Source organism: Anolis sagrei, chromosome 2 (genome assembly GCF_037176765.1).
Source record: "Anolis sagrei isolate rAnoSag1 chromosome 2, rAnoSag1.mat, whole genome shotgun sequence".
NCBI lineage: Eukaryota > Metazoa > Chordata > Lepidosauria > Squamata > Dactyloidae > Anolis > Anolis sagrei.
This window is the reverse complement of record NC_090022.1, coordinates 128766592-128793184: the sequence shown is the minus strand read 5'-3', so window position 1 is coordinate 128793184 and position 26593 is coordinate 128766592. Positions and strand designations below refer to the sequence as shown.

At 40.2% G+C, this 26593-nt stretch overlaps 1 protein-coding gene across 2 annotated transcripts; it reads right to left on the bottom strand.

The window, feature by feature from the left end:
• Nucleotides 1-3873: 3873 nt before the first annotated feature.
• Nucleotides 3874-24283, bottom strand: LOC132766615 (autocrine proliferation repressor protein A-like). Of its 2 annotated transcripts, XM_060760952.2 has the most exons (13): nucleotides 23695-24283; nucleotides 21349-21526; nucleotides 17134-17182; nucleotides 15545-15667; nucleotides 12688-12786; nucleotides 12502-12591; nucleotides 10906-11035; nucleotides 9760-9880; nucleotides 9333-9468; nucleotides 6209-6297; nucleotides 6044-6119; nucleotides 4870-4935; nucleotides 3874-4134 (listed from the first exon to the last, which is right to left on the bottom strand). In XM_060760952.2, exons 1-13 carry the CDS (start codon nucleotides 23888-23890, stop codon nucleotides 4015-4017), a joined length of 1473 nt encoding a protein of 490 aa, XP_060616935.2. In that variant the 5' UTR covers nucleotides 23891-24283; the 3' UTR covers nucleotides 3874-4014. The 2 variants fall into 2 exon arrangements, with proteins under 2 accessions (XP_060616935.2, XP_060616936.2); XM_060760953.2 differs by lacking the exon at nucleotides 4870-4935.
• Between the last annotated feature and the right edge of the window lie 2310 nt (nucleotides 24284-26593).

Genomic DNA, 26593 nt, shown 5'->3' with positions numbered 1-26593 from the left:
CAAAGCTCCACACAGCATATGAAATGGACTGTGGTTCATGGAAATTTGTACTATAATAAATTTGTTACTTTTTCAAGTACCACAGACCTTGTTTATGCTCCAACAAACATGTCTACCCTTTTGAAAATAGCAAGGAGGGCCCAGTAAGCACAAGGAAAGGATAGAAAAAGCAATGATGGATTTTGAAAACTATGGTAAGTAAGTGAGTTGAGTGTTACTCTACTAAATTTGGTCCATGTATAACAGAACTTTTTTATTTTAACAGACCTATTTTACATGCAAAAGTATACTTTGCCCCCAAAAAAGAGAGTCCAGTAGCCAACTTCTTGTTGTAAAGCGGTATGAGAAGGCAGTAGAGTGCAGAAAATCAGCAGAAACATGGGCCACTCCTAACTTTTCTCAAAAATAGCAGGAAAAAGCAGACAGCAGGGAATGCGCTGAGCACCTCTATGCTTTGCCACTCTTCTGCTCCACAGAGCCTCCTTCCTCCAACAATCTTTTGCAGCCAAGTTAAAAATGGTGGTTGGGTATTTTCCAGATACATATGCATCTTGAGAGTAATTTGCATGTTGTTATATACACCCACATTTCAATTTAGTGTTTCTCTATTGTTTGCGTGTTCATGCCTTAGTGACAATGAATCTTGCAACAGATGAGCCCATATTGTTCACTGCACATTGTTTCTGTAGCCAGGGTGACAACTGAGGCTAGTTGTTTGCCTCAAGTCATTCAACAGGTTCATGGCAGAGAGGTGGCACTTAACCTTGTTGTTAGCAAACCTAATTAAAGTCAAACAACTAACATTTTGAAAAATGTAATTTTTCACTTCTTTGTACATTGAAAGCTTGTATTTTTTTCCACTATGAAACATTATTATTGCCTTTATATAGGTCTACAATAGAAGCCTGTGATATTGACCATAAAATAATTGGTAGAATTATTTGCAGTGGGCAAAGTGTGCAGAGCCCTGACCTCGCACTAACAGTAAACATTAATAAAAGTTTGTCAAAACTGGAACTGAACATTTCTTGTTTTGTCTAACATATACACTACTCTGTACAGTCCCTAAAAGGATGCAGACTCAAAAACATGACTCTCAGATCCATAGCAGTTGCCCACTCCATGATAAAACAACACAAGAATGAATAAACCTACAACAACCCAATGAATAAACTTAGTTTGAATAATGGAGCATTTTGGATAATATGTAGATCAGTCTATTAGTATTTGGGAGACTAACAACTTTTAAAGATGCTCATGGTGCCATTTTGTGTGTTTGCCGAAAATATTTGATACAGCGTATAGGGACGAAGTTAAATGTAATTTTCAGATAATGAAATGGCTTCTGTGCCGAAGAAACTAATCTGCCAGTAACCAAGGCATTTGCTGGCATATTAGTCACATATTGGATTCAACTGTAATGTAATATTGCTTGTGAGATTCTAGCTGTGTAAGACAGAAACGAAACAATATTCCTGATGACTGGCATCAGAGGCCCCTTCAGGAATGACCAACAAAAAACTGGAAAACACATTCATACACACACCACCCTGCTCTTAGTTTTTAAACAAAGGCTTTCTGTCATTATAAAAATGAGTACAAATACAGGCAAATTTATGAAACTGTTTTAAGCCATTTAGAGGAAGTCCACCTTCAAATATTTCATCATAACCTAGCACATATGTGTTCATTTTTAAATAATATCCTATGGCCGAGTTAAATGGCCACCTCCCCCTGCCCCCCAAGATCACATACTATTAACATAGCAACTCTATGCAATCTAGACAGGTGATTTTGAAACTAATAGTTTCCTAAAGAACAGACATCTAGCCTAGATAGAAACTTCATTAGTCATACTTTTGGTAGGCCCCTATCTTCATAGTTCAACCGGAATCTCCTGTTTTTATTTCATTGTCTTTTTATGATTTAATCATAGAGTTGTTTGTCATTATGATGTGTCTTCACATTTGACGTGTATCCAATCTCTTTAGGCTATATTTCAGAGGAAGGAACTGATGAAACCACCTCTGATTATTTCTTGCCGAAGAAAATCCTATGAAATTAATGGGGGCACCATAGGTTGACAGGGAACTTGAAGTCATGTACACACACAATATGTTATTTATTTTTTAAATAAAGCACTGGGAATATCTAGAGGATGTATAACTCTGGAAATCCCAGGAACAACTAAAGGACTAAACTAGATCAAGGTCCCCCAAAAGGTCTTTTTTTAATACTGCCCATTTAAAATGGCAGCATGAGACTCAAAATCAAACCCAAACATGCCACAGATCAAAGCTTGGAAAATTTACTTTCCCCCTACAACTGCTAGCATCCTGCAGTCAACTCTAGGGCAAACTATCCATTACATCATTCATGCTTTTTAAAAAGTTGTTTAAACTGTACAGTCTCATTCTGGAAGCAAAATTCAGGCACAGTGGCCCTAGCCTGATACATACTGCCAGTCTGGTGGAGAAGAGGTGCTAAGCTGCTTTTAATAAATAATGCAAAACCTTTGAGGGCCTCATTTCCAGTTTGATGACAAATGCAAACTTTTTATAATAAGTAAGTGAGGCATTCTCTCACCTTCCTGAAGTGGAAGATACAACCAGTACTGCCACACACCTTCAGAGGTCCCTTCTACACAGTCCTTATATCCCAGGATTTGATCCCAAGTTATCTGCTTTGAACTGGATTAAATGAGTTTCCACTGCCACATAATCTGGGATAAATAGACAATCCAGGATCAGATCCTTGAATATAGGGCAGTGTAGAAAGGGCCTGAGATAGGATAATGAGCAGGAAAGTTTGTCCTTTAAACATACATCAAGCCATCTTAAGATCTTAAGAACTTCCGGGGGGGGGGGGCTGCTCTCGGTCCCACCACCCTCACAGTCGCGCTTGGTGGGGACGAGAGACAGGGCCTTCTCGGTGGTGGTTCCCCGGCTCTGGAATTCCCTTCCACTAGAGATTCGATCTGCCCCCTCCCTCCTGACTTTCAGGCAATTACTAAAGACCTGGCTCTGGAATGTGGCTTTTGAGGACTGAATCTTTAATGAACTGTGACTACGATTGCGATTGTATTGACTTTTTGGCCAGGGTAATTGTAATGATGATGTTTTATTGTATTTTACTGTGTTGTTTTAATCCTTAATGATGTTGCACTCGGTTGTATTTGTATATTTTGTAATTGCATATATGCTGTCCCTCGGTTGAGGTGAGAAGGCCGGTATAGAAATCTTCCAAATAAATAATAAATAAAATATATTTGTTTGAGGGAATTCAGCTGACATTCTTAATATGATAGGCCTTCATGTCACACCTGTGTGTACTGCTCTCAGAGACACCAAATGAAACTATTCTGTATGCAAATAGCAGACTCCTCTCAGTTCGTATTTATAAAGAGAAGCTCATATTGAGTAAGCTTCAGATAGCTTCCTGACACATGAGCAAACTAAGTGAATGGAAGAAGGGTGAGATGATCATAAATCTTCTAAATGATGCCATGCTCAAATCAGCATCCATGGTTAGCACTACTAGCACAGTCCTAACCAAGTAGTACAAATCCTATGAAGGTCTGGTAAGGTTAGGTTGCAAGGATAGTAATATAAATCAAATGATATTCTTTGCTTATGACCGCACTGGCTTTTGTAATTGTATGATCTGTATTTTAATGTATTTTTGTATTAATGTATTATGATGCTATTATGTTCATTCTATGTGAGTATGAATTTTCCGCTGTTAGCCAGCCTGAGTCCTTCTTCGGAGGTCAAGAAGACCAGGTTATAAAAGCTCTAAATAAATAAATAAAATAATTATGAAAATTATAATTCTGCCTGAAATGAAATAAAATGGCAGCACCCACAAAACTCTGGGGGAAGTTTTATTTCATAAAAAAATAGGGATTAAAGATTAAGAGGGATGCTCCCCTGTATTTTCAGTTCCTACATTTTCCCCAGGCTTTTGTTTCAGGCATCCTATCAGCAGCACAAATCCCAGCATCTCCACCTGGTGTCACACCAATTCTCCATAGCATTGCTCTCCTTTGCAGTCTGTGCATGGAAATGTGTCTGGAATGACGTGTAGCTCTGAGGTGAACACATGGGTATGGCCCCCAGGTCCTGGGAAAGTGACCTGTAAAACAAATTGCAACTTTCTCAATGCTTCATGTTGCAAAAATCAGGAAGGTAAGCTGCATGTGTAGCATGAGGACATTCCCAACTGTTAATTGAACTGTAGTATGTAAAAAAAACAAGAGCCAGTATATATACAGTATATAAGAAACAAGGTCCGACTAGTGCAGTGGTTTGAGTATTGATTGACAATCCTGGGGGCCAAGGTTCAAATCCTGTTCAGCCATGGCAGTCCTCTTGGGTAAGTCATATTCTCTTGACTTCAAAGGAAGGCAAAAGCAAATTTCTCAAATCTTGCCCAGAAAAACCTGTGATAGGGTCATCTTTGGGTCATCATAAGTCAGAAACTACTCAGAGACACAGAACAAGGGTAAAAAATAGATCTTATACCTGCCACTACATTTTAAAACTTGTCTGATCTTGGAAGTTAGGCAGGGTCAGCCCCGGCTAGCACTTTAATGTGAGAATGCCAACAAATAGCAGGAAGTAGCAAAACTGCCTCTGAGTATTCTTTACTTACGAAATCCCTATGAAATTCAGAGGGTCACCATAAACTGACAGATGATTTGAAGGTACGCAAACATATCCTGGATAATGCGGGGGGGGGGGGGGATAACTTCAATCTGCTCCACCTCCATATATTTATGCATGAATTCTGTAGTGGGGAGTTTTTTCTCTCCAGTCAGATTTGTCATGCATTTTGTTCACCATTATCAAGATTCAACTTGATAATTACCTCTATAAAGAATCCTCTCCATCCCTTTAATGGTTTATTCACTTCTGCTTTATAAATGCCCGGTCTCTGCAAAGTCAAAAACATTGCTAATTAGCCTGCTTCTAATCATGAGGTCTAGAATGTTTATTAGTATGACATTGGTGGGATGTGTAACAAAATGTTGCAGCGAAGGGTGCTCCTATTTGGTTCAGCTCTTTTTAGCAGCCTGTTGGCATGCTACACTGTACCTTCTTTGAAGATGCTCTGGTTTCCCATCGCTCCTGCTCTCTCGCCCCACCCACCAGTAGTCAGCATTTCATGGCTGTTGGGCATGCTTAGTGCCCCTTGGGCTGCTTTGAGGTTCCCGCCTTTAAAGGACTTTTCCCCCCAAATAAATTTTTTTTCATACATGAGAACCTTGGGATTTCTGCAGCTTTTTGACCTAGATGCACCATTTTGCCTACAGAACAATTAACCTTTAAAAGCCCAATATGTAATGCTCATAGCTAAGATGGAGGGGGGGGGGGGGGGGTGTCACCAGAGGAACCTTTGGTTATTTTAAAAAGCATTTAATAAGTAGAGGTACTTTACTCTTTGATTAACATGGTCACCCCACATGTTGTTCTTTTTCCGTGTCAGAGGTGACTCGAGAAACTGCAAGTCGCTTCTGATGTGAGAGAATTGGCCGTCTGCAAGAATGTTGCCCAGAGGAAGCCCAGATGTTTGATGTTTTACCATCTTTATGGGATGCGTCTCTCATGTCCCCGCATGGGGAGCTGGAGATGACAGAGGGAGCTCAACTCGATCTCCCTGAATTCGAACCACTGACCTGTCAGTCAGCAGCCCTGCCAGCACAAGGGTTTAACCCACTGCACCACCAGGGGCGCCACACGTGCAAAGCCATGACAGCTGGATGGCTTCTGGGTGCAACTCTTTCCTCCACATACAGTCAGTGATTGGTCATGGAATGCTGCACCAGGTAAGGAGTGGGCTTAGTTGGAAGGTGACGCCTGGGCACACTCTCACAGCCAATCAATGGCAGAGAGAAGGCTATTCAGCTGTGCCCAGGAGCCCACTGGGCGCTGTTGCACATCAAGAAATGCAGTCATTGGCATTGTGAGCCATAGTGCAAATACACTGCAAGAGATTTACACTCTGCCAACCACGTTTGTGAAGACAGTATAGTTCCACTTACCACTTTTTCAACACTGCATTGACACCACAGTACAGGCTGAGGTATACCGGGTCCCACAAATAACCGGAAATCCCGCCTGGAAATGACAAAGGAGAGATGCAACACTGTAAGCTGATTGCCATCAAGCTTACAATTCAGAATTTGATACTCCTTTAAGAATCCTACCTTTGAGAGCTAAGCGTGCTAGCAAAGTAACACTTGGTTGACAAGGGCTCTTGATCTGTGAAGAGATGGATAATGCCGGAAGTATTTGTCTAGGAAAGGGAGATGAAGCAAAAGAATGGTGATCATAAAGGATCTTTCTTCCATATACCAATAATTCAAGTTTATTCTGTACTGGCAGTACATAGGTTACAAACAAGATAGGTTCTGTCGGTTTGTTCTTAAGCTGAGTTTGTATGTAAGTTGTTTCAGGTATAATTTTGAATGGTAACTCTGCCATTAAAAAACAAAGATACCATAGGAAAAAGTTAATACTCCTGTAATATTTTGTTTTGCTACCTCTTTGTTCAGAATATTTCACCTCACTTTCTGTCCCTGTGAAAGCTGGATTTCGTAACATTTGGCTTATTGTGGAAACAAAGATTGGGGATCAAGCTTCGGTTGAGACAACCTTTGCCTCATGATAACTCTTCCAGGAGTAAATTTCCCTTCTTTGGGGCAGATTTCCTCTCACTTCCTGTTGTCTCACCCCTGTTTGTAACTAGGAGTAGCATGTAAATAAGATGTTTGCAACTTGGGAACTGCCTGAATTAGCTAACTAACTAAGCTTTAACATGCAACCACAAAACAAACCTGTTACAGGTATAATTTCCCCAAAAGCCTGTATCATATTCAGACATAATAATCAGTTCCTGCTAATAATAGTTTGTTTGCTCTTTTTAGAGAGGGCAAGACAGAGAAGGCACTGATCTATTAAATCTGTATACAAAGGGCACTCCAGAAAAAAAAGACTCAAATCTTCTATTTTTTTACAGCTATACAGGCTAAGTCTATATAATAAATAGGGGTTTGTTTTGGTATGGATTCATGTTACAAACATGCATCCTGTATTACTAAGGCACATTTTGGGTGCTGGAGTCTTATGAATATTTCTCCTAATGGCAGGATTATAGGAAGTAATTATTGATTTTTGCAAATTTTGATATTTGCCGGAAGAATTAACTTTGAAAATGGAGAATCTGACATTTGCCAATCAATTTGAAGCCTGGAGAAGAACAGATTTTTAATGACCAAAGTTCATGTTCATTCCCATCATTTGTCTGCAAAGATCATTTACCAAGGTTGGTGTGGAAGTATTTCTAGCAAGCCTCTTACTACAAATATTTCTGACACTGACATCCAAGTCCTGAGGCTAATCAGGTCTCTTGGTAAATGACTATGGCTTGAATTCTTCTGGGGCACCATACTAGTGGTTGCAGTTTTTTCTTGTGCTGGCTATTATTATTATTATTATTATTATCAACATTATTTATACCCTACCTTTCTCCCTGTGGAGACTCAAGGCAGCTAACAATTCTAAACTTTAATCATAATTTAAAAAGTACAATACAAAAGTTTAAAAATTATATAGTACAGTGTGAATCAAGGTAAAAACAGATTAAAATACAAGCATTTACATTTAAAATAGCCTGTAAAACTCACAGACCCCCCCCCCCCCCCGTCAATTCCCATCCACAACTTGAGTCCCTCCGGGGTGACAAAGGCAGGGTAGAAATGTCGTAGATAAATAAATAAATAACTTCCACAGCAGCCTGCCCCTTATCTTTCCCCAAAAGCCTGTTAGCAGAAGAATGCATTGACCTGCTTGCAGAAGGCCAGCAGGCATGGGGCCATCCTGGTCACTCTTGGGAGGGAGTTCCACAGTCTGGGAGCAGCCACCAAACACATTTGAGTGGGTGGGGGACAGAGAGAAGGCCCTCCCCAGTTGATAGTAGATATCTCCCAGATTTATAGAAAGAGATGTGGTACTTCAGATTACCTGGACCTGCACCATATAGGACTTTGTTAGCCAAAGGACCAGAAACGTGTTGGCAGTCAGTGGAGCCACTGCAACAGAGGAATTGTCCGGTCCTTGTAGCCAGCCTCAGCAGTCTGGTGGCTGCTATTTGGATCAACTGAAGTTTCTGAGCACTTTTCAAAGGCATTCCGCATAGAGCACATTACAGTAGTCCAACAAGGATGTAACCAAAACATGTACCACCATGGCCAGGTCTGACTTCTCCAGGAACAGGCACAGTTGGTGCACTGGCTTTAACTGCCCAGCGTTTATTTTTTAAATTTTAAACTATTACATTTGGCCCGGCCATAGGTTTTTAAATCCTTGTGTGTTATTGTTTATATGTGATTTATATTAATTGTATTGTTTTTTGTTTATTGCTTTTCTGTTTTCTATTGTGTTGTCGGGCTTGGCCTCATGTAAGCCACTCTGAGTCCCTTGGGGAGATGGTGACGGGGTATAAATAAAGTTGTTGTTGTTGTTGTTGTTGTTGTTCTTATTACTACTACTATTATTATAACTGTGCAAAAGCACTTCTGATCTCTGCTGATACCTAGGCCCCCAGGTTCAGAGCCGAACCCAGGAGTATTTCCAAATTGCAAACCAGCATTTTCAGAGGGAGTGTAACCCCCATCTAACACCAGATGACCTCTCCCAGCAGTTTCATGTATATGTTGAACAGCATGGGGGACAACACAGAGCCCTGAGGGACTCCACAGGTTAATGGTCAAGGAGTTGAAAATGAGTCGCCCAACACCACCTTCTGGTTACAGCCCTCCAGGAAGGAATAGAGCCACTGAAGAACAGTACCTCCTAGTCCCATTCTAGAAAAGCAACCCAGAAGGATACTGTGGTCTACCTGAAAGATCCGGGAGAGCCAACAAGAACACATTCCCCCATCTAGTTCTCTGCATAGGTAATCCACCAAGGCAAATCCACTAAAGCTGTCTCTGTCCCATAACCAGGCCTGTAACTAGACTGAAATGAATCTAAATAATCTGTTTCATCCAGGAACCTTTGGAGTTGCGAGGCCACCACACTCCAGTACCTTGCCCAGAAGGAGATTGGAGGCTGGTCTGTACTTGTCCAGTACAGTGGGGTCTAGGAAAGGGAAAACAGGCAAAATCAGCTGACTCCAAGGGGTTCCTTCATAGTCTTTATTACCTTACTTATCCTGGTAAGTTGTAGCAGCAAGATTATAATTCAAATATCATTCCATTAACTAATTCTTGAACCAGGCAATTCAACATGTTATTATTTATACTGATGGCTGATGTGATTACTTCTCACCTCAGTCCTGTTCCAGGTGATTTGGGGCCTTCTCAGGTTTTGCATGGTGCTGACATAAAAGGCTTTGAGTGAGTCCAGGAGAGTTACCCTTTGGCCCAAAAGAAGAGTATGAGCATGACCAATATTGGGAACAATCCTGCAAACCAATAACAAGACATTCTCAAAGTCTACTCAACACAAGTGAACACACAGAAAATAACTTCCAAGCTAGAACAAATAGGGGTGGGGGGGGATTTGGGGTGGTGGATTCTCTATGCTGCTGAAATGGAGCCCCATGGAGTCCTGTTGTCCTGCGTCATATGGTAGACTCCATGGGACTCAATTTTAGCAGTGTAGAGAAAAGTGGGGAAGATGCAGAGAAGATCGTGTCTGATGAGGTTGCAAAAGTTACTTCCTCAGATGCATGGATTTTGAGACAGCAATTCACCGGAAAAGTTTCTCTCCCATCAGCTGAGAAAAGTAATAGTGTGAATCATCAGGCTGAAAAAATTCATCTCCTGTTGCCACACTGATGTACTTGGCCTGCATACTGTATCGTCCATTGTACTCTAGAAGGGAAAAACAAAGTGTTAGTTTAAAGGAAGGCATGTCCACTTCTCACTTTAAAAAGATATCAAGACAGAGCAGATGAGTAGAAAATGGCACAATGCAATGAAGGAAAACTAATTCCTTGAATAGGTTTATCTGTTCAAAATGGTGTGCATGTAACAGAAAACATCAAAGCTATCTCAGTGCATGAATACAACTCTGGATTTATAGAAGGATAAAGGGCAAATATTAAGATACAGTGGTGAAAAGCATTCTGCATATATAATATCTGTGCCTTGACATCTTTCTTAGGATAATTGCGTGTCAATGATTCTGAATCAACTAAAAAGGAAATAATCATGATTGCCATTTGTTCCTCTCAAACTAATGTTCCTCAACACAGTGCTATTCATATTTTTTACACCACCACTCCCATTAGCTAATATGAGCAGTGGCCAGTAATGACAGAAACTGTATTCCAACTCAAAGTTAAAGAAAGATGTATTAGTCCCTTTCCATTGTTCTCCTCCAGAAGTAAGGTTGGATCTTTTGGGCAATGAAATCCCAGGAAGGAAGGTGCCATTAGGCATGAAGGCTGGATTTGTGTGCCCACATGTGATACCCACATCCTTGAGGGTTCCATGCTTCCCAATGTGGACAGATACAAATGATCTCATGTATATGAGGCATGGTGGCAGTTCATGAAGGCAAATGGAAGAGTAAAAGGGGGTTGATTTCATGACCTGGATGCTTGATTTCTCTATCACATTCTCTTCCAGGATCCCCATGGTCACTCAGGCCCCTTCTACTCTGCTATATAAAATCCAGACTATCTGCTTTGACCTGGATTATATGGCAGTGAAGACTCATATAGTCAAGTTCAAATCAGATAATCTGGATTATCTGCTTTGATAATCTGGATGATATGGCAGTATAGAAGTGGCCTCAGTAATTTCTGCTTGAACATACTCATTCACACCATTTCACTTTTTCTTTCTTTCCTTCTTCTTTCTCCCAGAAATGTAATCATATACGAACTACTCACCAAGAGGGTCTATATGTGATGCCATTTCCTTGAACCGGGGTTTATCCAACTGTTGAGTTATGTTTGTATCACGTAAAGGCCTCAGTAAAAAAGTCCATCCACAATATGATCGGTATTGGTGGTGCAAATTCTGCCCCAAACCAAATAAATATGAGCTTTGGAATATATGTGGTGACACAGAGCATAGCTTTTTAATAATCTGTGATAATATAATTTGGAGAGTAGGTATACACATAACTTCGTCTCATACAGTGCCAACTTCCTGGCTTTCAATATCTTATGGTTACTGCAGTATAATAAACTTCAGTGCAAAACTAAACCTACATTTTGGAAGTGAGGTGGAATTGATAGGCACTTCCTTATCTTTCAGTTAATAAGTCAAAATATTTATGTTTCCTATTCCAGTATCTCATCACTGAAATGCCAAGCATGTACATTTGTAGCAAAACACATCCTTCTTATCTTCTGCTTCTCGGACCACACTATGTTATTCTGCTTATTACTGAATGGAACTATACAGTTTCTATTAGTCTGCTTAATGAAACTGTGCAATTCTAAAATCAGCATAATGGTTCCAGAAATGAAAATATTTTTTCAAAGTCACCATAAAGGAGGAGTGCAAATAATGCAACTTTCTAAATGTTATTGGACGGCAACTGACAGCAGTCCTAGATAGCAGGGCCAAAGATGAAGAATGCTGGGGGTCGCAGCTCAAACACACATGATTCTCATCCCTGATCTAAGGTTGAGTTTATGGGAAAGTGTCAGAGTGCTCCTAACTGCTTCTAGGGTGGAGAGGTCACACAGTAAGTATGTCTACAGTATTTGTTAGCTCCCTACTAGCTGATTTCATTGGCTTTTAAATCTACCTCTGTTCTGAGTATTACCATTTGGTGCTTCATAATCCCTCCTCCCCCAATAAGTGCAGTAGGAATGTGCTGGTAAGGTTCTTGGATCACTCAACGGATTAGTTATCAATTGATAAAGCTTCAAGTCCTTGCTCTTCTCACCTGCTCCCCAGCATCACACCATCTTGGTGTCTTTCTATGTGATCAGGTTTTCCTCATCCTTATTAATATTTCTGGATCATTCTGAAATGTGCCAAAATGTGCCACTCCAATCCTGAGTTCAGAGAACTTGATCCAAATCAGCCCGATTTGCTTTGTTACTTGCGATTCAGCCAAATCAATTTTACAGTTGTTCACTGAAGCAGGACAGCCAGTGTTGTGTAATGGTTTGACCATTGAACGATGGGTTCAAATCCCACTCAGCCATGAATCCCACTCAGCCAGGGTTCAAATCCCACTCTGGACTTGGGCATGCCATACACTTTCAGCCTCAGTGGAAAGCTATGGCCAAGGCAACCCCTTCTGAACAAATCTTGTCACAAAGGCCCCGTGATAGTCGTAGGGTCACTATAAATTGAAAATGACTTAAAGGCACACAAGAACAACACTTACCAGAGTTCATCCATATGGATTGTTATCACTTACTTGACTCCTAACTGTATGTGGCAGTCTTTCTTTAGCCACTCAATCATCATATTTACTGCCTACTGATTTTCCAGTTCTGAAGCAATAGGGAGGGGAAACTCACCTTCCTCATATTCAAAAGATCAGCAAGGAATGGGAAAAAAGAAACCACCCTGTTGTCCACGGCTGCAGTGAGCCAGGAGCTCCAGCCACGCTGCAACAAAGAGACAAAAAGATAATAAGCAATCAACTGGATTGTACCTTGCCCAGGATAAAGAGGTAATTGGGATAAAGAAGAGATCCACAGTACCTTGGAAATGCCTGCTAATGTAAACTTTGTGATATTCATCTTCCCATTGGATTCATTCATCAGGAAAGCAGTTATAGTATCCATAGCTCTCACAGTAGCCTGTACATGAGAAGAGAGAACTGTATCTTTTGGCATTGGGTTGAAAGATTGTTCCTTTACTAAGCTTTGATCACTAAGAACATTATTACTCTAAAAATGTGATGTAGAATCCTCAGTAATCCACATTGTCAAAAACGCAATATAAAAATTTTCAAAATTATATTCCGCACATGATTCTATGTCTTGTCCTCACTATTGTTCCTGTTGGGAATTCAGGGAAAAACAACTCTAAAATTAGCATTCAACGGGGATGTCCCTTCATGCTAGTAAGAACTGGATGGGCAGAACTATCATTATTTTAATGTGAGTTATCTGATTTGAGTAATCCAGAAGTGGGCAACAAATGCCATTTAAGCCATTTTAAAAGAAGACCCAGAAGTCTCAGTTTCCCTCCATCCTTGAGTTTCATACAAAACACAAGTAACTAATTTATTAATACAAGAACGAGGAGAGTCTGAAGACCCATCTAAACTGACCATATAATCCAGTTTCTGACTGCAGACTATCTGCTTTAAACAGGATTATATGAGTCTAGGTTGCTATATATTCTCGTTTAAAGCAGATTATCTGTGAAATGGTGGAAATCCAAGTGCAGTGATCAACACAAATCCATGCATCCTACCATTTCACAGATCCTCATGTCTCTCCAGCCTTGTGTCTTGTTTGTTCACTTGTTGTTGAATTCTGCATAAGATGTGAGGATAAGAGAGACTGAGGTTCTGAGAGATTGGGGGAAAATACAGCTATCTGTTTTCTACAGGACATCTCCAATAAGCCTGCCAGAACTCCTGTTTCTGCTTTGTAAACTAACACAAAGGAGCACCACAGTTGTTGCCTCAATGCTGAAAGCAGGACCTGGTGGCAAAAAGTTACCTATTTTAGAGGATTTCAGATTTCTGAATAAGGGAGGTTCAACCCAGACCTTATTTTAAGAACAAAAAAATTGGATTATCACATACTTCTGCTGACAAATTTGGGTCCCCTCCCCCCCAAGGTTGTTAGAAATAGGCAACCTATATAAAAATATATATTGCACATTGGCATAGTCTCTGTTCCTAATAGTTCAGAGTCACCCGGCAGCTGAAAACCAATTGCCAGGCATAAATACAAGTGGTTACCATTTATTTTCTTAAAAGATATAAAATTATGGTTTTCCCAATTGGTCATGATTTAAAAGGTTATGATCCTAGCAAGTCATAATCCTTCGTTTGGTTATGTGACCAGTGATTATCCAATATCCAATAAAGGCAGTTTTGTTATTATAATTACTTCTTAATGCATTTTCATCACATTAGGTGCAGTTACTCATACACAGATCTTTTGTATAGACATTTGTATACAACTCTGATGCATATTTTACATAAAATGTAATTCTTTGCTATATTAATTATCCTGCTATCTACAGTAAGAGGCCTAAGCTCTTCAGAGGAGAAGTCAAAAATATAATTGCTTATGTCTGGCCCAACTTCTGTTCTATACACTCTTTATCTCTTTTGTGAAAGAAAGAAAGCGCATTTCAAAAGTCTTTCCTCGACTCCAGCTTTTAGATCTTACTTCCTACCTTGGTTATTTTGCTGAGTTCCTAGACATTGACCTGGCTTAGAGGCTATTCACTACAGCCTCACACCCAGAAGCAGGATAGACTCAAACTATTGGAAGATGCCTCTGTGGGCCAGGTAAGTGTTAGGAACGTGTGCTCATTCTATGGGCACGAAAAGCTAGCTATAAGTATCTAAGAGGTCTGGGGGTACCTGATTAAACAGCACACACAGGCAAATAGTAGAGGTTTGGTTCCAAAATCAGGAATGCTTTTTATATTACAGTTCAGTAACACAAACAGCTTTGTACTATAATCACTTTCTCTTACTCTCAGCAAATTCTCCAACGTAGATCTCTCATTTCAACGTGCAGGAACAACACAAACCACCACCACCACCACCACCACCATGTTGGCTGTCCTGCTTTATACAAAACCCAGCCAAATCAAACATTGTTTTGCATCATCCCTGGTGCTTTGTTATTACCTCATGGTTTTATCAGATGCTTAAACTTCCCTTGCCACCTGGATATGCTGTCATACTTGGTTTCTTGCCAAATCCTGACAGTTAGCCCAACCTTTCTAGTCCTCTTCAATTGCTCACCTACACTACCTGGGCAACTATGAGATGATGGGCAACTGGTAGGCTGTCTTTGGGCTACATGAAATTTAGCCAAGAAAGTGTTGTAGCCTGTTCTTAATAATAACTGAATCCGTACGTGTGTGTTGCCATTCTCCTAGTGGGTGCAATAGCAAGAAATTACATTGTATAAGAATTTAACATTTCCTCAAGTTTGAAGAAAAGCCAAGAAAAAGTAATATATTCCTTCATGTTCCAGAATTAATGGGATCATATAGCAGCACAATATTATAAAAAAAATGGATTCTGGAGCTGCCGTGTCTGTTTTCAATGTGATTCTAGCCCTTGATCCAGATCAGCAAGCCCTTTAATCAAGAGGTACTATAGAATGACTCTGAATAAATTATGGTGCAAGGCAAGTTGTTCTGGAAGAGCCTGCTTTCTTTCTTTATTCCTGGAAACACAACCACCTATTCCAATGATTATGCCATCAAGATAGCAGTTAATTTATCTTTCTCATTCATTTGTGTTTGGCTAAACGCCTACAAGTCATCTTATTCTTAAGCAAGCAGAGCCAAGTCTCACTTTTCCAAGTTCTCAAATGTCTTCCCTACTCTGGAATATAGGCAGGACACAGTTACCTTGACCATCGGGAATTGTAACAGTGTGTGTGGCCGAGCAGTCTTGTCATTGAGAAATTTCCACCATGAACAACTCAGTCCTCCATCAGAAGAGCTTTTCTTGCATTCTTCGATGGGAATTTTCTAAAATTAATTGGGGGGGGGGGGGGGGGAGAAGAAAGAGATCAAAGCTGAGTTTGCTTTGGTTCATCCCTTCAGGATCCATCAGAGAATCTGAAAATTCTATCTAGATTAGTTCATATCCATTTGCTTTGTGAGGAATGAAAACACTTTTTCAGCCAGAGGCACAATGGGAGCAGTGCTAGCCCACTGGATTATTGTCATATCATGCAGGGCAAATCAACAGAAAAATAGAATTGGGAGAAGGGAAGGGAAGGAAGAGAAAAGGATAAAGATCAGTTCCTTGAACATGGCACTGTGCCAGAAGCAGCAGGCACCAGAATACCATTCATTTTGGGCTGGTTTTCTTGCTTCGACACCAGCTAGCGACTCTTGAGCCTTTGATCCAGAGATATTTTTTCTTTCTGCAGGTACTCTTTTTAGTAAGAAGTGGAGGGGGGTGATCACAGTGCAGCTTCCCCTTTTCTGCCAGAGATTTATGCAAATTAACATAGTTTTAGCCTTGTAGGTATATGGATAGTATACATATAAACTGGGCTTACAAAATGTTTTTGTGATTATATCTAAATACAACAATATTTTTAATACAAAAATACATTTACGTGAAATACTGCACAAAACTTAATAGATACTCAGCTTGGTTGATTAAAAAATTGGTTCAAAACTCATTTCAGATTTAGGGGGCACTGGTGGTTCAATTCTAAAGTCACTTCCAATTTTTTCTAAAAAAAAGTTAGAATGTTCTGAAACTTCTGAAACTTCCGAATTGATTCATTAATGGCTGATGTGATTGCGCAATACACGGAAAACAGCACTGGCACTGGGGAAACTCCAGGGCCTTCTCCCTCACTCATTTTTACACCAATCTGGATGAAACTTGATATACCACTACAACACATCCTCCTCTGCTAGCATACCAAATTTCAACATGTCCAGACAATCCACCATTTTAAAAGAATTTTTAAAAATAATTTTATAAATAATTTATTGAAATAAAAATAAAACATCTACCTCCTTGAATTTTTAAGGAAATGACAAAAGGTAATAGGGGATCACTCCCCCCTATGCTTCATCATAGTTCTGACTCACTTCCACATCCCTGAAATCACGCAAGGTGAGTTGAAATTATAGGGGACGGAAACGTGGCAGAAGTCCCGTCAGAAGCAAAAACATGCAATTCCCCCCCCCCCCCCCCGAATTACACCACATCTGAGAGAACCTACCAAACCCTAATAGACACTCATTTTGGTGTCACTCACTCTGTGTTGCTCAGTGAGGTCTGCACCCCACTGGTTTAATACAACAACATTAAAATCTTCACTGATGAATTTATGCTTTATTAAGCATGAGGAGTGCAGGTGGCTATTGGACACCCGTAGCCGGTTCTGCATAGGAAATGCCTGTAGCTCTCTGCAATGAGAGCATGACAAATTCTGGCGCAGGGTGCATAATTTGTATTCTTGACTTACATAGAAGGTGTTTGGCTGGTTTGGGATCTGCCTCAATAGAGCTGCACACCTGCAAAGTCAAAGCAGAGGAATTATTACAGATACTAATTGCACAATTGATGTAAATGGAATTCATGTTTACTGGTGAGGCAATGAATATCCTTAGGAATCTCAAATCAGAGGGGCCAAAGAGAAGGACACTCATAGTTCCATCATGCACTCATAAATCAAATGATATAATGGGACACACCGACTGTCGAAATGGTACAAGAGTCAGTGACAATGTTTTATTGGTATGAGCAATATACTGCCTATCAAGCAATGCACATGAAAGCTTATTCAAAGGTGTAAAGATTTCATTTTACAAATAATTTAGTTCTATGTTATTTCATCTTTATAATTAGAATTGATGCAATCTTGGGGGAGGGGGTGGGCTGAGCTGCTTCATCTGGATTATAACTCTGGCCCAATCTACACTGACCATTTAGGGTGGTATAGGGTTGGATCAGTCTGCTGGTGGCCACAAAATGCATGCAAGCTGATCCAGTTTAATCCTGGAAAAGCTGCTTAATGTAGTTGCACCAGAATTTGGGCATTTCAGCTACAGTGGCAACAGGGCAACATAATTCCTGCTCTGCAGCCTCTCTTCTTCCTTCTAAGCCAAACAGGAGGTAGGTTGCCCTGTCACCACTATAGATGGCAGTGAAAGGAGGGAGGGGATGGTAGTTTGGCCCACATCTAGTGGCATTGAATTAGCTTCAGTGTGGCTGGGCAGTAAGGATGCCCTATCACACTGAGACAGCTCAGGATATCTTATTGAGCCGCAATGAAGACTTGAACTGGCATTTTGGATGTCAGTTAGAGCCCACGTTATGTAGCTGTGTAGACCTCCCCTCCAACAGCAATGAGTCAGATGACCAAGCTGTAAACTAGACGAGTAGTCTTATGGTTCACAAAACTGTTGTATCATATCCTGTAAACTTTAACTCAGGGATGGGGGACATGTAACCCTGAAGATTTGTTGGACTTCAACTCCATCAGCCTTAGCCAGTGTAAACCATAATGAATGACTATGCGATCTGCATTCCAACAACATCTGGCGAGCCATAGTTTTCCATCCTTCCTCTAAATGACACTCAGTTGCTGCATACAAATCTACAATTGTCAAGCAAACAAAATTTGTAGTGATCTTCCAAAAGTATGTTGCTAGATTGTAACTTAGTGTCTGGATGCACTGAATTACAATTTAGATGTCTTTCTGGCAGTAATTCAAGAGGTATTATTAATCATAAGCCAGAACTGCCAGAAAAGAGTACGGACCTCATTAGATGCAGCAAGAGAAACATCTTCTCCCTGCTTCTCTCCACTTTTGGCATGGAGTCCCATGGAGACCATCACATGAGGCAGGACTCTGTGGAGCCTCATGCCGGCAAAGTTATAGCAGCGGAGCCCTGAAAAGTCGGGTATACACCCAATTTCTCATTGAACAAGGCAAGAAGAGCTGAAGAGGAATCAGGGACAGATGGGGAAATGTCGTGTGAAGGCAGAGGACAGATTCCCACAGTAGGGAACAGAGTGTGACTGATTTTCCCCACTGTCCATCACCCAAGATTTCCCCCACTGTCCGTCACTTTAGTCCTGGCCATGTGATAAGTTTCTAAGTTTAAAATGTGTATGGTTCTCTTTTCTGTGCTTCCATGTTTGGGTGCCTTATGGTCAAAATGCAGCTCATAACTATCATAATAAAAAAATAAGGTTTGTCATCATCTACATTAAAATTTTAAATTGGAAATTAGAATTCATATAATAGTTTGCCAATATCCTGTATTTTATTTTTAGATAAAGTCATTTATCAATGTTTACATGCAGCTTCCTCCTATGAATCAAAACATTATGAATCATAAGCAGGTGCCATAAGGTTATTCTCTTACAAAATATGGCCTGAATCCAGCTGTTAGTCCCAGCTAATCTAGACCAACAGAATCAAACTAAGGCATGCAGTTTCCATTGCAATCAGTAGCTCTGTTCTTATTGAAAAAACAACTGGATTTGGGCAGGTTTCTGAGACAAAATCAATGTGTGTCTTCAAACTCACCCTCCCTTTACTATTTAGGACTTAAAAAACAACAGTTCTCCACCCAATGTCTAGATCAGTGCTTCTCAACCTTTTTTGTGACCAGGAACCACTTGGCCAGGGACCACTTTGCAAACAATGCACAAGTATCTATAATGACATAGAACAAAAATGTATGTATGTATATCTTATAAGGCTCTCAAGAGGAACCACTTTGACCAGAGACCACACTCCAACATTAGTACCAAAAGGGTTTTTGGTCAACTTTAGATTTGGCTTGGTTATTTGGGGTGAAAATTCAGAAAATTGCATTATTATTTTATTTATTTATTTATTATTTGCACTTGTTAACCGCCACTCTCAGCCCGAGGGCGACTCGTGGCGGTGTACAGAACATAGAAAAGACAACAATTTACAATAGATCAAGACCATAACACAACATCTAAAAATCCGCTTCGTCTAGTTTGGGGTCATAATCAATCTCATAGTCATAGTCCATTCCGGTGGTCATTCCAAAAGACATAGCACTTAGTTGAAGGCCTTTTCAAAGAGCCAGGTTTTCAGGCCCTTGCGGAAAGCCATGAGGGAAGGCGCCTGTCTGATTTCAGCAGGGAGGGAGTTCCATAGCCGGGGGGCCACCACCGAGAAGGCCCGCTCTCTCGTCCCCGCCAGGCGTGCCTGTGAGGCAGGCGGGACTGAGAGAAGGGCCTCCCCAGATGATCTCAAGGTCCTCGTGGGCTCGTAGGCCGAGATGCGGTTCGCAAGGTTGGATAGACCTCACCAGCTCTAGTTTCTGATACAGAACATATGCCACCCAGTAGTCATCATCTGCTCACCCAAAGAAAACCATATTTACAAGGGTTATCTGGAAAGTAAGGTTACAAGGCACATAACTCTCGCAAGGAATTTTCATTGGGGAAGTTGGTATATCACTGCTGTGTAGCAGAAAGTCAGTGGAAGTGAATGAGTAGTGCTAGTTGACAGTAGCTCATTGACAGGCATTGTGGTGGTGGTTAGAGATGAGTAACCTCATTCTGTTTCCCTCCAAGTGCGAAGTTTGCGCTGTAATACGCTGCCTAAATACTAAGGATATGAACGATTGTATGATTCATCGCAAAATCGTTTCAGTTTATGGAGAGGAAGTAATGTCAAGACAGTATGTGACAAAAGTGGTATGGAATATCTTGTGAGTCCATGAAGAAATTTCACAGAGCTGTCCAAAACAAACATTGTGGGATGCTGAGGGCGGGAGTCTGTTTCCTTTATAACAATGTGCATCTGCACACCTCTCATGCAACACAAGAGTTGTTGACTTCATTTGGTTGAGATGTTTTGAGATGTTTTAAGTCACCGTTCTCACCCAATCTCGCACCCAGTGACTATCATCTGCTCACTAAATTGAAGGAACACCTTGGTGGAAAACACTTTACCGAAGACGAGGAGGTGAAAATTGAAGTGACAAACTGATTGAAAAAGGCGGAGGGAAAACTTGTCCCATGGATGACAAACTGTATTGAACTGAATGGTGATTATGTGGAAAAAATAATGTAGTACCTCTGCTACAATCCATGTAAGTTTTATTAAAATATATTCATTCCTTGTATTTTTTAAAAAACGTTTTACCTTACTTTCTGGATAACCCTAATAAGCTTTGGCACTATAAGAGGGTTTTGTGAGACCAGCCAATCTTGTTGCAACAGTGTAGTAACGGTGAGACCATGGACCATATTTTAGTTCTTGCGAACCACTTGTGGTCCAGAGATCATAGATTAGGAACCGCTGGTCTAGATGAATAGCCTGTATGTACGTGTGTGTGTGTGTGTGTACATGCCTCTGAATTATACTAATTGAGCTATTTTGCAACATGTGGCAGAATGGAGTAAAAAAACAAACCCAACTTTGAGCCCTTTCGTGATACACAATATCCATTACCTGAAACAGCCTGTATGTATTTTATGACTACCCACGGACTGATCCAACTCTACAGGAGGGCTGCTTTGTTTCCAGCTCCAGTATAATAGCTCCAGTATAATATAAACTGGATTCACAGTTTATTGCTTTTAGGTCAAAGTCCTTCATTGTTTGTGGCTTTTCACACAAGTTTGTTCTCATAATACAGCCTAGTGGACCCTACTCATCACTAGGAGAGACTTCTTACTTACGATCCAGTAGATTTTGCTGTGTCAATGATGTCGTTGAGGTTATAGTCAATATCTAGAACAGGTACACAATCATTTCTTCCATTGCTGGGAATCAGCAAACAGGAGTCATTCATTGTTTGGACTTTTGGCAGGGCAATGAATAGTTCATGCCACCAAACTGATCTCTCCACTTCGGATTCTGAAAACAGACACACAGGCTTTGGATCTCAATTTTTCCTTTGAATCTGGCTTAAGCAGGCTTCCCCTGTATGATGAGGTCGGGGGGGGGGGGGGGGGGGGAAGCCGGGACAATGCGGGGTGTGGCAGCTCGTGTGAGAAGCTATTTTCTCTAGGAATTTTCTGTTGTGGCCGTATGAAGAGGTAAAACTAACAAGTGGATCTGAATTTTGATCTTAATTGCAAAATGACTTTTCTTTAGCAACTTACCAGGACATTATGCAAGGACAGCTCAGAAAATTCAAGGTGGAGGAAAGAAATTTTAAAGACGCCCCATTATAATGGGAAAAATAAGCATAACAAAGCTCTTATTGCTGTTATGATTTCCCAGGAAGATGGAAGGAGGAGATAGAGTGGAAGCTGAGGTAAACCAAAGTGTTATTGCTCTATTTGTTCGGCCTTGGGAAATACTTTAGTCTGTGTTTAGACAGTTGTATTTTTCTATGTTATTTTCACACCACAATTATGGTTCCCTTCCAAAAGTGTTTTAAAATCTGTTTTCCCCTCTAGAAGACAAATCACATTAATAGTTAAACATATTTTTTAAAACATTTTTTAGAAAAATAACTTGTAACATTATTTTTAGCTGGTTTAACACTGTTTCAGTGGCCTCATTGAGGAGCCCCAGTGGCGCAATAGGTTAAACCCTTGTGCCGGCAGGACTGAAGACCGACAGGTCGGAGGTTCAAATCCGGGTAGATCACGGATGAGCTCCCTCTGTCAGTTCCAGCTCACCATGCGGGGACATGAGAGAAGCCTCCAAAAAGAATGGTAAAACATGAAAACGTGCGAATGTCCCCTGGGCAACGTCCTTGCAGACAGCCACTTCTCTCACACCAGAAAAAACTTGCAGTAGTCTCATTTTTCACTCCAGGTCTAACTATTTTTCCACACTCTTTAGTACAATAAGTTGGCTGATTGAGTTCAGAAGTTAAAGGACTGTTTCTGTGGAGGCAATAGATGTGAAATAAATTGGTGGCATTACAAGGATCACAACAGGGATTAAGTTAGCCAGATTGTCTGATTTCCCTTTTTGGCAAGGCAGAGGTGACAATCTATGCCACCACAAATCAGCATTGCTTATTTTCAACCCACATCATTTTACATTCTCAGTTGTCTGTATTTGTCAGTTTACTTCATCTTTAAAAGATGCCTCAATTATCAACAAATAATTTATGCTAATTAGGGTATTAAGTGGTTGCCTGTCTTACTAATTTTATTATAGTGACAGTTGTTCCTTTGCAACAGGGCTTTCAGAATGTATTGCTGTTGTTCTCTGGTTTGTTTGTTTTTTTAAAAGGCACAAACAACAGTTCTGTTACCCTCAACTATTTTTGGCCAATTCCTGACAGCAGCTGCAACATTTTATTTCCAACTTCAAGGGGATTTCTTTTTCATTTCTAGACATATGGGAACAAAGTGTCCATTCCATCTCTTCCTTTCTTAAATTGTTTTCTCCTTACCATTATAATGCACCAATGAAATATAATTTTTGCACTGTGATGCTAAGAAGAAAAAACTTAGAAGGAAAACATTTACCTTTCAAACCATAGGATCAGCTCAGCAAACTAGTTACCATTTTTTTAAAAAATCTTTGGAAGAATCTTAATGCTAATCCACAAAATTGTTAAAAGGAGATGCAGAAAAAGCAACAAGAACCCAAGGAGCTATATTGTGAAAACAAACTCTTCTTTAGACTAGTCTGGAAGAGCTCCCAGACAGATTTTATCATCTTTTATCTCTATTTTGACTGTTTCTTTCATAGCCAACCCCATGAAAAGTCAGGTACCCATTCCTCCCCATTTCCCTACTCTGAAGGTGAATCTGCAACAACCTCCTGAATACATCCACATGGAAGAATTATAGCAGTTTGACACCAATTTTACTGTCGTGACTGTGTTGTATAAAATCCTTGAATTTGTAGTTCGTGAGATATTTATTTCTGACAGAAAAAGAGTATATATTTCACAAAGCTACAAATCCCAGAATCCCATAGCATTGCACCATGACAGTTAATGTGGTGTCAAACTGCTATAACTGCAGTGTGGATACGGCCCTCATATTTTGCCCCTTCCCGTCTTCCTATGAAAATGGCAGTGAGATCCCCTTCTTTCTCATTTGAAAACTCACCATCCAGCCACTTCAGAGAAGTCATGTTGAGTGAATAGACAGTGACACCCTGCTTGGTCTCTTCCTTTTTGAGGGTGTAACTGTAATATGGATCATGTTCCTTCACGTAGACATCCAGGGCCTTCTTCTGTTCACACATCCACACAGAAGGCAAGACGGTTGCCATGAAGAGAAAGAGGAGCACCATTCCAGACATCCCCAAACAGGTTCCTGGGAACCTAACCTTGAAAAAGGTACCCGCCTGGTGTCTTGGTTCTGTTTGCACACCAGTAGGTGGAAGGTGTCTACAAGCTGCGGCAATGTAGCCCAACAAAGCTTTGCTCTCTAGGGCAGGTCCCTCAATGAAAGGCAACCTTGTCCTTTCCCAGTATTTTTAAAGACATGCTTTGTAGGCAGGGCCCTGAATCATCACTACAGTGTTTATGCAAATAGAGTCCAATCATAAGGGGAAGACTGCATCAAACATTCTTGGCTAGTTTCGAGGAAGAGTCATAGCTAGAGTGGAGGCTGTAGGTCCTGCTGTATGTATCCATCTGATTTTGATCATCAGTTTGTCCCAGCTGTAGCTTTCTTTGTTACAAGAGGATTTAAATTTATAGTTCTGCTTACCTGCTTTTAAATGGCAATTTTTCAGCCTTTTTCAGACTAGCTTTGATCCTAGCAAAATAATCAAAACTCATGCTGTAGTGAGTCTCCTATTGGTGAAAATGAAGACCTTCATTTTCTGAAGCTTATTGAAGGCAGTTGGGGGTTTGATTTTCATCAGAACAACAACCAGAAAAACAACTTTGGATATCCATTCTAGGATATATGCCAGAAACGGGTACTGTGGAGGAGGAAAGTGTCTATATTATTTCTTGTCGAACTACCCAATGGCTTTTGTTCTGGACTGTCTCTTGCAAAATGAAGCTTATAAGGAGGCTACTTTAGAGCACAGTAGTCCATTGATGTCTGCTAGGTTTGGTTTCAGGACCCCCAGGGATACTGAAATCTGTGGATGCTCCAGTCCCATTACAGTACACTCTTGCTTATCCAACCTTCTCTCATCCAATATTCTGTATTATCCAATGCAGTCTGGTTTCCATTGGGATCCACAGTTGTTTCAATACATTGCAATGTTTTGGTGCTAAATTCGTAAATCAGTAATTACTACATAATGTTACCATGTATTGAACTGCTTTTTCTGTCAATTTGTTGTAAGGCATGATGTTTTGGTGCTTAATTTGTAAAATCATAATGTAATTTGACATTTAATAAGCTTTCCCTTAATCCCTATTTATTATCCAACATTTTTGCTTATCCAATGTTCTGCCGGCCCGTTTATGTTGGATAAGCAAGACTCTACTGTTTATAAAAAATGGTGTAATAAAATAGTGTCAGTGATGTAAAGTGGAAAAAACAAGGTTTGCTTTTTGGAATTGAGGGAGAGAAGCGGGAATATTTTCAAGGCAAGGATAATAAAATACACCTGTACAAAAGCCATGATACCAAGGGCTGACTATACTTCTAGCTCTCTTTGAAGATAAGTTTTAAATAGTGGTACTGGGAGATTAATTTCACCCTTTTGACCTATGTTGTTCTTCAAGGTATGAACTTATTCACTTTTCTTTTGTAGGCATGTTTGAAGCCACCAGTATACATTTGTCTACTTGTCTTGAATGGGGTTTCACTGACATGCTGTGTGGATGCTGCCAAAAAAAAAAAAAAAAAAGGAGAGAGAGTTTTCAGAGCTCCTAGTAAAATAGCATTATGGACCTGTTCTGTCTTTCTTTCCTTAAGAGGGTTTCTTTTTTCTGCTACGAAAAAAACAGATGGGGAAACTTGGCTTTCTAATAGACTGTGACAATAGATTGTATCCTACTGTAAAATCCACTCCATTGCAATGCAGGTTGGTTGCAGCATAATTTATTGGGAGTCACCCAATGTCACTTTGCTCTTGCCTGCCCAGAGGCCATAGGTGGTTCTGAGTCAGTGATGATTTGGATAAGGACAAATTGAAGCTCACTCTGCAAAGTGGCAGCATGTCAATTTATTAATCCCAGAGTTGCATTCCACCCTGCCTGGCTTCAGCTCAGGGTCGATGCCATCCAGCTGCAGAGGTCCAATTGGTTGGCTCAAAGAGAATCTCGTAGCTGGAAAGACTTTTCAGGAGCAGCATAAAAGGGCTGGCATTTGTAACAGTGCACTGTTGGAAGCAGTCATTATGTTGGTTATTATGTTATGGTCACCTGCGTAATTCCCATTTCTGTTCTGAGTCATCCTGATGCCAAATTATTTTTTCTATTATCTTTGTCTTGCCCCCCCCCCTTTGCACAGCACCTCATTGTTTGTATTATATTTTTACTATTTTGATATGAAATCTAGAAAAAAATATTATATCCCCATACTTTCCCACTGTTTGATGGGACATATTACAGGATATTGTACTACTTTTATCTCAGTTTCCACAGAGCATGTGTGATTGCAAACTATAACACTATCATCATAGATTAGGTTACAAAAATCTGGACACTTCTTTGTATAGTCCCAGAAAAATCTGATAGCCATCAGATGCTTTGGTTTCTATAATTGCCATCATATCAAGTGTTGTGAAATCTTAAGTTTATTTTTGACTTACATGGGTATCACCTTCTGTATTTAATATGGGAAACTGCTCCTTAAAAATACCATACAATTGGTACTTATTTTATTAATTCCTGGAAATATCATGTTTCTCTTTATGTAATTTTCAGCCTATGCAGTCTTCCATCTTGGCATGGTGTCAATATTGTCTTACCGCGCTTTCTTATCTCTTATAATTTTAAGCAGGTTCAAGTTTTTAGAACATGTATCCATGATTATTATGATGTGGATTTAAGTGTTTTGGTTTGTGCTTGTTTCTTGTTTACATTGTGTGTAT